General features: G+C 41.2%; 1 protein-coding gene and 1 long non-coding RNA gene across 4 annotated transcripts; one reads left to right on the top strand and one right to left on the bottom strand.

Moving 5' to 3' along the window:
* Positions 1-644: 644 nt before the first annotated feature.
* Positions 645-3,219, bottom strand: LOC118241359. Its single transcript, XR_004776015.1, has 3 exons — positions 3,150-3,219; positions 2,323-2,895; positions 645-1,799 (listed from the first exon to the last, which is right to left on the bottom strand). It is a non-coding gene; the product is annotated as an uncharacterized LOC118241359 (long non-coding RNA).
* A 537-nt stretch (positions 3,220-3,756) lies between these two features.
* si:dkeyp-97a10.3 lies at positions 3,757-11,554 on the top strand. 3 transcript variants are annotated; one of them, XM_027027656.2, is made up of 9 exons: positions 3,757-3,846; positions 4,006-4,063; positions 4,686-5,033; positions 7,092-7,358; positions 7,659-7,943; positions 8,198-8,302; positions 8,394-8,455; positions 8,539-9,933; positions 10,053-11,554. In XM_027027656.2, exons 2-9 carry the CDS (start codon positions 4,021-4,023, stop codon positions 10,080-10,082), a joined length of 2,535 nt encoding a protein of 844 aa, XP_026883457.2. In that variant the 5' UTR covers positions 3,757-3,846; positions 4,006-4,020; the 3' UTR covers positions 10,083-11,554. The 3 variants fall into 3 exon arrangements, with proteins under 3 accessions (XP_026883457.2, XP_026883458.2, XP_035381971.1); XM_027027657.2 differs by lacking the exon at positions 8,198-8,302; XM_035526078.1 differs by lacking the exons at positions 7,659-7,943; positions 8,198-8,302.
* The last annotated feature ends 1,959 nt before the right edge of the window (positions 11,555-13,513 follow it).

Raw genomic sequence — 13,513 nt, 5'->3', positions numbered from 1 at the left:
TTGTTCATATTCCATATCATTTTTGTTCATTATGTAAACATTGTACAGTGGGTGCATCCCGGATGTGTTGCTAGGCTATTTTACTCTGATAGCAGGAGAGAGCTCCACCTCAGGATCCAGCACCCCTGTGCCGCTCCCACGCTTATGCGTAGTTTGCACTTCTTTTAGGTATCGGCACTGAATGCTGTTTCAGCAGTACACTTGGTCAACGGTATTTTGAACTCTAACCTACTGTACTGGCTAGGATACATTCTCAGAGTGTGTGTGTGTGTGTATATATATATATATATATATATTTTCAGTGTGTATATAACAATTACTGTATGATATAAAAATGAGCATATTATGAACGTTTATAGCACCTATCATAGGCTGTAATGTATAGACTAGTAGAAATAAAACGTGTTTTTAGTTTGTTGATGCACAATATTTTTAAAGGTTTGTGAATATCAGCTCATCCAGTGTTTCTTCTCAAATCAAGGGTCTTAATAGAGGGTCTCCCTTTTGCTGCAACAGTCTTTATATAGCTAGCCATTAGAGCATGACTAAGGTAAGGCACTAGTGCTGGAGTGGATAAGCTCCAGTTCATCCCAAAGGTATGAGATCTCTTAACTTCGGCCATCACCTTGGTGCCAGAGTCAGCGGAGGCTATAGGATTATCTGCAGGCCACTCGGCATGTTCCCCTCCCCGGCTTTGGCCAGGTCCTTTTATCCCACATCCCCCAGCGTTTAAGTATCCTGAAAACCCTGAGCTCATCCTGCTAATGTCACTACCCACCCGCCTCTGATCCCCAGAGGGAGTTCAAGTCAGCTGCTACAAGGGAGCTACAATCCGTCTCCCAACAACAGACTCTTTTGATGTTATAAGAAACCTGCATGTCTGGTTAGTAATCAAATTCTGCAGGCTTTCCACCAGCTGTATTCATATTTGATTTACAGATTGGTTAACAGGTATGAATTCTATTACATAATTGAGAAATTGAACCTATACTAAATTCAATAAACTCCTCCTTGAACCTTTGTACGTAACCAGTGTGATAGTGAATACCACTGTGTCTTTATAAGTTTGTAATTAATATAACTAGACATAAAATATCTGATATGTATTTTGGTTTAAGTTTCATTACTGTTGTTTTTACAAGTATGTTATTAAAAACACTATTGCATGCCAAGTAAAATACAAATATACTGTTTACAGTAGCAAACATCCTGAAAATAAAGATGAATTTTGAATGTATGTATTTTGCAGCCATCTACCTGAAACCACATAAAAGGATAGACTAGAACCCTAACATGTAGTGTAAAATAACCCAAGTCTGTACATGGACTTATACTTTTTAGACTAACCATGAGTCGATCTATAAATTAACTTGTCAACGTGTGTTTCCATTTACGTGATGATTGATGACAGAAGCCTGTACACCTGGCTAAAGTACTGTAGAATGTCAAAGTCCCAAGGTCCCTTTTCTCATTCAGCAGTGATGCTTTTCATAATGGTAAGTGGAGTTAGCACAACTGAGGCCCACCCTCAGTGGGCACCTCGTTAGGACTCTCAGCTGCCGAGTTTCAAGCACACTCATCACCGCATCAACAGGATTGGGGCAATTCAGTTCTCTGACATAGGAGTCTGGTGGAAGCTCACGCTGATGCTGAAATGCCATTTTATCTTTCTTTTCTTGAGGTGAGGCCATCGAGGAGCTGGCAGTCAGACGCTTCCAGCAGTGTCACAGAGGAGAAGTGAGCAGATCATATACTCCTCTATTCAGGATTGTCCTCACTAGCAAGACCCACCTTTACACCTTTAAACACACACATACATACTCACTCACACACACACACACACACACACACACACACACACACACACACACACACACACTCACTCCCCCCCCCCCCAAGGGCATGAAACAGATTCCATGGACCAGTGTGATAATATAGCGCATGATAAAAAATATAATACTGTAGTTTTCTTTCAGAAACTACTCAAATTAGTCATCACTGCATTTCAAGGCTGTTGCTTCAGTTGTCTGTTCGTGATGGGGAAGGCCATGTCCAAATAGCTCTCAACACTTATGTGTCTTAAGTGAAAGGGTGTTGTAGATGGTGGGGAAGATAAAATGCTAAAGTTGACAATTACTTACACACACACACACACACACACACACACACACACACACACACACACACACACACACACACACACACACACACACACACACACACACCTATAAGGGGTGATCCAAGTCCTGAGGAGCTAGCTGAATGGGAAGAACAAGACCCAGCCTATCAACACCTAGGCTCTACCAGTCATCAGACACTCACCTAGCATTATCAGCTGGCCAAAGGACGAGACAGAACCCACTGACATCAAGACCAGGGAACTCCTCACAATGCAGGAAGGGTTTCATCCAAATTCCCGCACTCTGAGATGGTACGCTAAGCGGCAGTTTGGAATATACACAAGTGACTGCACACATAAAGGCAATAGTTGTACACAAGACAATTAAATATACAAATTTATGACTATGTACAAGATATATATACAGTGGCAGATGTATCCAAGAAAAGGGCAAACAACAAATCAAGAGTGGTCTGATGAAATAAAGGTCAAAATACATGAATAAACAGCAAACGACCACAATAAACAAATCCACTCTAAACCCTCGTGTACTTCAAGGTGTCTGAGTGGGCTTCTTCTGTCACCCATTAATATATTTTGGATTAGTATACTGTTTTGCCTGATTACACAGAAGGGGCAGGTCAAATGGTGCACTGACAGCACAGCTGTGATCTGATATAGTGGGATCTTCTGTATGTGTTGCCGCGTCACAGTGTCACGCATATCGGGATTGGCAGTGTGTCATTAGTCTCCTCCACTACATTGCTGGTTGATGCCTGTGAAAATAATACACACAAGAAAATGTTAAAATGCATTAAGGCATGTTTTAAAAAAAAAAAAAAAAAAAAAAAAAAAAGGTTTCACGCAACTAAATGTTAATGTCTATTTCTATTTCATAATTTTGGAAAGAAATTCAATCTTTGAAAGTCCAAAATGAATAATGTGAATAAAGTATGAAGTAGGCTACTGTTGTGGAGACTGTGCATAAAGCAACAAACTATTTAACGTTCGCTAGCAGGCTCAGGTGAACCTCGAACCGAAGCGTCCACTTCACCAGAACTTCATAACCAAGCCGTTTCTTTGGGTAAGGATCTTCTGATGTTGGTTTCTCCTTCAAAGATTGATAAGAGCAGCTGCACCGACGTTTGGTGAACGTTTGGTGGCATCATGGAGCACACACCATCGAGGCTATGGTTCACTTCCGTCGGCCTGTGTTCGTAACATTGCTGTTTAAGTGAAATACTCTTCTGCCAAATTTTGCGACATCCTCTAAGTAAGCATATTATACTACTCATGTTGTCTGTTTATTATCGCGGTGGTCTATATCTATGACAATGGAGCAGATGTTGCACAGGAAGTCCTAACACTAAGTAAACAACCCTCCCTTGCTCTCATGCCAATAGGACAGCGTGAATGGGACAATTTATGCATTTCCCTTTTTGTATTTGCGCTCACCTACCATTATCACACGCTGAATGCTGTTGTAACAAAAAAAGAAAAGAAAAGGAAAAAAGTAATTAATCTGGACGATCACATACTTGGCGTGTTATTTTTTTCTTACTTTAATTTGCGCTCTAGTCACTCGACCGATGGTCTTACTCAGCACCTGTTCAAAACAGGTTTTGACGAAACTGGAAAGGGAGGAAATGCAGACACGTTTCTATCGGGTTTCTCCCACGGTCCTTAGCTGGATACGACTTGAACATGACAACTAACAAAAGTGTACAGTGAGTGCTATCTTTCTTCTGCTATCGAGACATTTAAAATAACCACAAATTTATAAGATAATGTGACAGACGAATACGTTGTTGCTCTGTTCATGTCTAAATAAGTTTTTATCCTGGACTGTCATTGTATCTTTTAATATTTCATTTTTTCTCTTGTAGCTCGTTTGGACTGAGATGAACATATTACTACATCCAGCAGTTGGCGTAGTATTAACAGGTACCCACTTCTCTGCGAATCTTCCCCCCTTTAAATTTGGAATATACATAAAAGACGTACGTTATCACCTGCGCAATATTTAACCGCTCGAATAAACATTTGCAACAAAACAATTCTGAATTAAAATAAGCATAAAATTGAAATATTTTCGCTTTCTATCTGTGTAAGCAGACCTCATCAATCCTATCGCTTTTAAGTGTCAGAAGACCAACAGAAATGTGTTTAACTAGTTCAGCTGCATTCAGTTGAATTCAAAGTTCACTGTATTTAGAATTATGTCTACGTGCATTTGAAGTTCAGTCTACTTATAATTATCAGTCTATTTATAATTGTCAGAAGATGAACAAAAAAATGTTTAACTGTTTCAGTTGCATTCATTGTTTATTTTCAAATCCACTCTATTTATAATCATCTTTACGTGCATTCCCATCCCCCTGCCTCTTACAGATTGTTTTCATTTGTATATTCATTTTTTTAAGGGATCTGGGAGTTACCAACATGAACTGCAAAAGACTAAACTGCATACATGGTTTTTAACTTTGTGTTCTTCATACTCTCAGAAAACAAATCATAAGCTGTTGGTCTTTCTATTTTTCTTCTTCATTCAACTTCTTTTCAGCAGTACTTCCATGGACCACAGCACCTCAGGGCCCGGTGCCGATACAGTTTCAGGTGTCCCCTGTGCAGGTGGCCTCAGGAAGAAATGCCATCTTCGTCCTACAGACCATCACGGACACGTTCTCCATCTCATGGCTGTCTCCAGGAGGGAGTACCCTGGGACTATGGATTGGCGGCCATGCTGAACTCAACCCAGTACCTCAATACCAGGGCAGAATCTTCATCACCGCCACCCAGCTCACGATCAGTGCTTGCCAGCTCATCGATGCTGGAAACTACACAGTCAACGTGATACCGTCCGCTGCCACTGGACTCACTACCAGCTCTCTCTCAGTGACCTTGAATGTGTTTGGTAAGATGTGCACAGTAACACTCCCTCAATGGTTATATTGATGGGCTAGCTAAGAGTTCTGTGAATCATCAAGTGCATTAGATATGGAAAACATTCAAATGTGAGTTGCGCACATTTCGTATGTTGCGTCCCCTACTGCCTTGTAGGTAAGGTGAGTTTGTTTTCCTCTGCGCAACTATTTATGATGATTATGAAGGCTAGGCTCTCCTGTCTACTTGGGTTAATGTGGTTCTACTATAGTCTACTAGTCATTAGGCCTATCTAATTATCTCGTTTCCCCTCACAGTCCAAGCTTTAGTAAAACTCTCCCCTGAACACATTAAACAGACATCCAGCAAGATGTCTCACACAATAAAATCAAACGGGAAAGGGATTAGTACTTTTTTCAACAACAAACTTATTTACTGTTTAAAACACATATTCTTTAGCAAAAAGACATTCGTGAGAATTCGCATTTCAACCAAGGAAATCGGGAAAAAAACAAAAAACACAACCCTAGGCATACACTTAAGCAGTGCGTCTCCCAAAAATAGATTAGAACATTGAAATCATATATGTCTACGAAGTCTGGGCCCACCTCTACCGTTGGGGAAAGGAACAGGAAAATGTTAATATAAAGGGATATCATGAATAAACTCTGGCCGGTAGTGTATTCGTTTGTCCCGCGTTGCTTGGGTGCGTAGAGGCCGGAAAGAAAACTAAAATGTCCACTTCACTCCTCACGGAGCAACACAAACAATTTGCTATAACTCACTCGGTACCGCTTGCAGAGGACTGGGGAATCCAGCTCAAGGGTGCGTAGGGTGCTTAAGTGTGTTCGAACGAAAGATGAATGTCTCTGAAATCTCCGACCTCGGTCCAGATATCCGCGTCTCTTTCGTCGTTTCCCACACGACCTAGCTAGCTACTACGCCACCTAGCTAACTAGCCTGTGCAGTGACCTCTGAGCGCTGATCAGCCCTCAGCCGGAGCCACTCGCTGAACGTGATACTCTGCGCTGAAGTATTCTTTGGCTCTCCAGTGTCCTCAGCAGTGGGTGAACAAGACTCTCTCCCTGACCAACCAGTTCCACCCTACATTTGCGACATCTACAGCATTTTCCACGTTATAGCCTGCTTGCAAACTTTGTCTACCCACTCTCCTTTTTCGTCTCTTTTTGCACTCTCATTTTTCCTTCCTTCCCCAATCCCCTGATTGGCTAATCCTAACGTTCAATGACAAAGTAACACACCAATAACGCTCCTAAATCAAGTATACAAATGAAAAACTGTAGACAATTTCACCGTTTCTCCATCAAACAACGAGAAGAAAATAAAGGAATATATACATATACTTACTTACTTCACACACACACACACACACACACACACACACACTTTCTGGTCCCCACAGGGCTACATGTATATTTACTGTAGATGTAGTGTTTGGTTTAGGAATGAAGACATGTCCCTTAGTATTAAACGTTCCAAGTCAAAGCACAGGCTTAAGTCTTGGTGCACTGTCCCTACTGCAGTAAAAAGGTAGCTCTGATGGGTGTTTTAAACAGTCATGGTGGAGAACATTTATTTTAGATAGAGTTGCGCAGAAACAAGATAACAGTCATTGATATTATGTAATAATAGATTAGCTTAATATATTTTCTAAGCTCAAGTCCAAAAAGGAAAAAAAGATAAAAGTACTAGGATAAAGCTCAGAAACTACCTAGCAATACAATAGCAGTTTCAGAACTAGATGTCACGTTAGAGAACATGTTAAAATCCCAAACATTTTAGTAGGCTTGTCATTATATTCATTAAAAAGGTCTTTGGTGTTGCAAGTTACAATAGTTTCTAAATTAGTTTTTTGGAAATGAACCTCTGTGAAACCAATTAGTCTGTATAAAAAAACAACAACAATAAAAAGAACAACTCAGCAAAAAGTAGACATATCAAATATATCTGCTGGATACAGCAGGTTTCTTGCTCTGTACGGCAGTAGTGGCAGAGCTGCCAGACAGAGGCCACATGTCTAAATCACCTCTTCTGACTCTCCCTCTATTTCTGTGTGATGACCCTTCAGACGCTGTGACTCAAGTGAATCTGACTGTGCCCTCTGTGGCCATAGAGGGCAGAAACGTGTCCCTACTCTGCACCTGGGCCACAGGGTCGAACACCAGCGTGGCGTGGAGCAAGGGCGGCTCCAGCCTCCCCTCGGACCCTCATATCATCATCAATGCTGGCTCTCTCATCCTCAGCCCAGCCAGCAGGAGTGATGCTGGGCTGTACAGCTGTACTGTCAGCAATCCCGTCAGTGCGCAGACGGCGACGGCAACCCTCACCGTGTACTGTGAGTGCGTCGTCGCTCCAGGTGTCGGGATAAGTGGCTTAAAATGCTATTGTAGTTAACAGTGAGGGGGCTGGAATGGGGGGCCAGGTCTCATTTGTGTAATGGTGTCTTTTTGTTTGATGTTAGAAATATTAACATTGTTATGAAGTGAATTTGTGACCTTAAGCATTCTCAGATTCTATTGTACTGCACACACATGCGTGTGCACGCGCACACACACACACACACACACACACACACACACACACACACACACACACACACACAATAACATTCACCAATTGATTGTGTGTACCCCAGATGGTCCGGACACCCCCCAGGTGACAAAGACATCTTTAGGGTGTGTAGGTGGAGGTGATGCTACAGTGGGCCAGACAATCCAACTCGCATGCATGTCTGTGTCTCTGCCCCCTGCCAAGCTCTCATGGCAATATGGCAGCATGCCATTGACAACTAGCCAAACAGATGGTGGCACGCTGAATTTGCAGGTTTTCTCCACCAACCAGAGTGGGCAGTACGTATGCATGGCACATAACGGCATCACAATGGGCATGTCACAGCAGCAGCTGACGGTCACTGTTGTGGGTGAGTTCTGGCCAGCACTGGGCTGTATCTCCTGATGCTTCGGTCTTCTGTGGAATCATGCTTCTCATTTATCTGCTATTCTTTTTCCTCACTCATCTTCATTCCTTCCATTGTTGCTCCACATCGCCCGTCTTTGGCCTGTCACTCTCTGGTGTTCTGTTGCAAGATTATTAAAGGTGGTTATTTCAGCCTTTGTCTTCCAAACATGCACTTAAACACACACCAAAAAATCCCTCATTCCTGTCCCCTTTCAGGAACATGTCTCAGTGCAGGGGCAGTTGCAGGAATTGTCGTTGGCTGCTTTGTTGCTCTCGTATTAATAATCATTGCCATTGTGCTGATACTACGCCAGCGACATGGTAAAGCTCATATTTTCTATATAGTGTCTTGGCAGTATTGTACACATGCTGTTTTGTGTGATTTCAGACTGATTAGTTTCATCTGTTGCAGTTGATCAGAGACTCCGGGATGTCACTGGAGTTCAGAAGACAAACTTGAACAATAATCCACCTGTAAGAGAAACATACACTCAGACCTTTTTACCATTGGTACTCCCTGTAGTGGCTTGCGAGTTTGACTTTCTCCCTATTCACAGGTTCTTGCGGCTTCGCCAAATAGAATTGTCACTTCTGGGATGCCTCGGAATGGTGACCAGCCCGCCCCACCAAGGCACGGTCAGCACAACTCCAGCGCCTTTCCCCAGTCGGGCCGAGAGAATCCAGATATCCTCATACAAACGGGCCATACTGAGCCAGGAGCTCACACTGTTCTAATGAACCTCAGCTCTCTGGCACACGAGCAGCAACACAGCAGCACGGTGCAACCCCGCACTCTGCATGTCAACCTCAGCACTTCTCATCCATCCCCAGGCCAGCCGGACCAGAATCCTAGACATTATAATCAGCAAAGCAATATGTGCCAGCAAGCATACCCCAATGTTCAAACTCGGACAGAAAACACTGGTAATACAGCCCAGTCTGCATCTGAGAGAGCCTTGGGAAATGGAGCTCAAGAACCCAGTAATCTTGTTCGGACTGACCGCTCATACCCCAATAACCAGGGACTAGATCGCCATATAAATGACCCTGCATATGCTCAGTCTGTGCCCCGTCACAGACGCCAAAACCGCAGGCGTTCCAGAAGCCCTGACCCTGCGTTAGGTTCCAGCACGCATCTCCGACAGATGCCATGGGACAATCTTATGGGAACACCGGCATACCCCAATGCTCAAGTTGATGAATTAGACAGTTCAGAGCACCCATCCCCAACATTGCGAGGCAGACCGTCAAGGTCAGATCCACAGAGGATGCGGTCTGCTCAGACACCAAGATGGAGATCACCTGAAGACAAGCACATGCGCACTGCCTCTCAAGATCCAGGCGGACAATTCCAGAGGCAGGAAGCACAGCATCACTCCCGGACAGACCTGAATGTGCCGAGGCAAAGCACACAGCCAAACATCAACAGCCAGGTGCCCACTGATTGTCAGAATCCAACTATCCAAGCACATGGCACCCAGGCCAGAGCTGTGCCTCAAAATCACACCACTCATACAAGGACTGCTCAGCACATACACATGATTGGCCAGACCAGGCAAGATGAGAGACATGCTATACCATACACTGTCAACATCCCACACACTGTTCCTCTCACTCAGGCTGCTCTGGAACTTCATACCAGTCAGACTCCCAGTCCACTCGCCAGCCGAATTCAGCAAACCCCGGTGGTCCTGCCAACCCCTCGGCCAAATCACTCTCATCCAACCGCACAGCTCAACCGCCAAGGCCGGAGGCCTCCAACTCCCCCTCCGGTCCTGAGGCCTGCAGCATTCCAGACTTTACCACGGAAACATCTGGAACAGTCACACATGGCGCAACCTGCAAGGAAACCTGACGTGCACAGACACATGGGGGACCACCACGGCAACCCGCAAAGACGACCAGGGAACCATCACGTTCATGCCAGTAGGAACCCACCACATATGAACCAGGTGAGAGCTTTGCAAGAGAAGAATCAAGCTGAAGGAACTGCCTTGTCATGTTTGTGGTAACATTTGTATTCAGAAGGTTGATGTTAGTCATTTTTTTCTATTTTCTTTCCCTCTCTTAGCAGTTCCACAGAAGCAGACCCAGGCTCTGAGACGGTCCAGGCAAACCACAACACATTTTGATAAAACACAATACATGTGAACAGTTGACATTTTACACTGACTTAGTCCTTCTTTCCAGTTCAGTGTACTTAATGGTATCTGCACTTGTTTCAAATCTGTTGTGTTCTAACTATGAAAGAGAACCACCAAATGGACAGGTTTATAATAACTGTATGCATTTATTTAATATGAATGACTTTGAAAATACTAATAACTTTTAAGGAGTGGAGATTATCATGAAGGGCTCAAGCAGACTGATATTTTTTTAAACAGAATAATCTAGATTTGATAGTCAGAGTATAATTAAAGGAAAAAAGCATGCTGATTAATTACATACCTGTTTTTCTTTTTTCCTTTATTTATTTCATTTATTCATTCCAATTGTCATTTTGGCAAAGTTGAGAATAAATTCATATTATTGATACCATATTGAGATCCAAAAAGAAATGACTACTATAATGAATTTTAATATAACAGAAACAAATAACAGCAACAAATAAGTTAGCTTACATAGTTTCCATTCATGTGTATTTCTGCTTTGACAATTACAAATAGGCTATAGGAAAGTGAAAAGCGATTGGCATTTGGCTCATTTTGTATTTCTTCTAGGTATTGGTTCCTGTATTTTGCAGTATTCAAATTCAGCGGTATAGTTGACTCTAACTTACTGTACTGGGTAGGATACCTTATATGAGTAGTGTTTATATATATATAAATATATATATAAATAAATTAATTGATTTCTGAATGGTATATTGCTGATACTTTCATCTTGAATTAATAGTCATGTGAAGCAGTTGGATCTGTTTACAGTACTTGCCCTACAGCTATCTTACCTGGGGTCTGGAAGTCAGTATATTAAATCTGATAACATGGGTGGTGGAAGTCAGTATATTAATCTGCTAATATGGGCGGTGCTTCATAGCTAACTGACCAGCTAAAACATTTTTGTTTTGTTTTGAGAATTTTTCCAGATAGCCACTCAGCAAGCACAAACTCAGCACAATGATATGTGTATGATGGTGGGATGTAGGTGGATGTTTTAAAAAAGTCTTTGAAGAAATTAAAGCGCTCCGTTTCTATATATGTTTTTGATTTAATTGTAATTCCAGCGAGCGGTGTCCACTACTGAATTCAAACTTCTAACTAATTTTACTGCTGACACTAGTTTCTCAAACATGTGTGACCAATTTGGTTTAATTAAGGAACTCTTTTTATACGTGAAAGGTGTAATGTGTGCACATTTATTAACAATGAATTTATCAAAGTAACACATTTCAGACTCCCTTCCACTTTCCAGAGTACACTAGGCATTTTTTTGTTGAAATACTACAGGAATAGCAGTTCTTTAGGCTTTATTCTTCAATACTTGGTCATGAGGATAAGGTAAACACTACAAATCAATTGTTTAGCGAAATGTGCAGGGATTATAAATTAAAGATGTGCTTTATTTTCAAACAAAGTTTTGGTCCACTATATCCTTTAATTATAATGACATTTTTGTAATAAAAAAATGACTACAAAGTAAATAATTTACCGTCAACAATGTCTAAGCCTTATTTTAAAGCCATGGGTGCTTCTGCTTTATATATGTATTCATCTGGACATTTATCTCCAACACGTCTTCACCACACAACTTCCTACAAAGAGCAAAGAGACCATATTAAGACATCCCTTAGCAGTAACTAATTTCATAGAAATACCACAGAGGATAAACCACACCAAAGAATTATTCTAGTCCATTATTGGCCACTAGAAATACAATATACTGATCATATTTAAATCATTGTGTGCTTTTGCCATTGGTAATTTTGCTTGATTACAGTTTTGTCTTCAAACAACTTCATCAAAGGAAGTTAATCTAGATTAGACTGTTGTGCTATCACATATCTAAGATATTAGTGCTATAGTTCAGTTCACTTATACAAAATTAATGCAAGTAGCCAGAATAATAAACTAATGAAATCCTGAACCACTGGCAAAACAGATAAGATAAAAATGCAATCATTATATACATTTTCTATGCACTGAACAGAAAAACAAGTGAAGCGGAAATGAGGGTATGGTCTTTTCACACGTCATGAGTATGTGTTTGTATCAGTGCAATAAATAGCATGCAGTGCAGTGGCCACAGCTAAGACTATCACAAGCAAACGGTAAGCCTTGTATTCTTACAGCCTTCGCTGCCATGGTATTAATGGTAAAGCATTTACTAAGATAAAATACTAATTTTGTGCTTGACTTCTGCAAAAATGCTCCCCACCCAGAAAATGAATGTGATATAATCCTTTGATAAAAGAATGTATTAATTGTGATGTATTGCTTTCATCCTGGATTATGCTAATATACTGCTACAGTAAAGTGAAGAAGTGCATTACAGAAGCAAATTCTCTTTCTTTTACATCCATTATAGAGAATTTAATGTATAACATTATTAGACTCATTAGTTTATTCACCATATATTCAAATTTATTAAGTTTAATTAACTCATGGGGATTCTGACAGACAAATAATTAAGTACCAGAATTGTAAATAATTAAGCACCAGTTGAATCTATTGTACTAATACTAATATTTTTATGGTTACCGGATAGGCCTCAATTAGAATGTCAGGGGACCACTTCACTTAATTTTTATGTTTTTGTTGCCTTTTTCTGGGAACCTTTAGACCTCCGAATAGTACTGACTACGCAGCTCTTTCTGAGCAGTACGGTGAATGCATTGTAGTTTATTGACTAGGAAGTTAGAGTCAAACTGACTTTGGGCCTAAAACTCAATACATGGGCGTCATTATGCCTGTTTTAGGGGTCTCTAGCGCCCATTAAATGTTCTATAGCCCCCCCCCCCCCCAAAAAAAAATAAGTATACATTATTAGTTTAAATCGACAACAGTTCTCATTCCATCTTATTCAACCCCTCCTATGTGTCTCTACATTCTCCACATACGGAATTAAAAGGGCATTAGGACGTGGGAGTCTGAAAGATTTAATGTTTGGGCAACCTTTGACACTATTATCGATCGCTCTGCAGTACTTTGCTAAAATCTCAAACAGTTTGCGCTATGTGTAAAACAGTGCAACTAAAACTGTGTAGCTTCATCATAACAGTAAAGAAAATACATAGTTTGGATGTCTGTTGCAGTTGTCCGAAATGAAATTGACAGAGGAACCCCGATGATTGCTAATGTAACGTTTCTTAAAAAGCAAACGACTTTTGCATTAAACAATAAAGCATTTAGAGCAGACATTAATAAATGGTTCTTTTTCATTTTTGCAATTCTGCCCGGGAGCTTAGCCTATTAGAGGTCGTTTAGGCCATTATTCTGATTTACCTCTCACACTCGTTGTCATACTCTTAGGCATTCTTGATAGTGAATGAGTTTGATGGTCACGTTTCCTGAGTGGCCTAGACACATGTCGTCT

The sequence above is a fragment of the Electrophorus electricus genome, chromosome 5 (genome assembly GCF_013358815.1).
Source record: "Electrophorus electricus isolate fEleEle1 chromosome 5, fEleEle1.pri, whole genome shotgun sequence".
Lineage (NCBI taxonomy): Eukaryota > Metazoa > Chordata > Actinopteri > Gymnotiformes > Gymnotidae > Electrophorus > Electrophorus electricus.
The sequence above is the reverse complement of the archived record's forward strand: the minus strand, read 5'-3'. Positions and strand labels throughout refer to the sequence as shown.

Bases quoted from the DNA above. Each gene is read 5' to 3' on its own strand.
- si:dkeyp-97a10.3 (XM_027027656.2), top strand. From the start codon at position 4,021: ATGAACATATTACTACATCCAGCAGTTGGCGTAGTATTAACAG. The intron at 7,359-7,658 runs GTGAGTGCGTCG...TGTGTACCCCAG, and splicing joins GGCAACCCTCACCGTGTACT to ATGGTCCGGACACCCCCCAG. The intron at 7,944-8,197 runs GTGAGTTCTGGC...GTCCCCTTTCAG, and splicing joins GCTGACGGTCACTGTTGTGG to GAACATGTCTCAGTGCAGGG.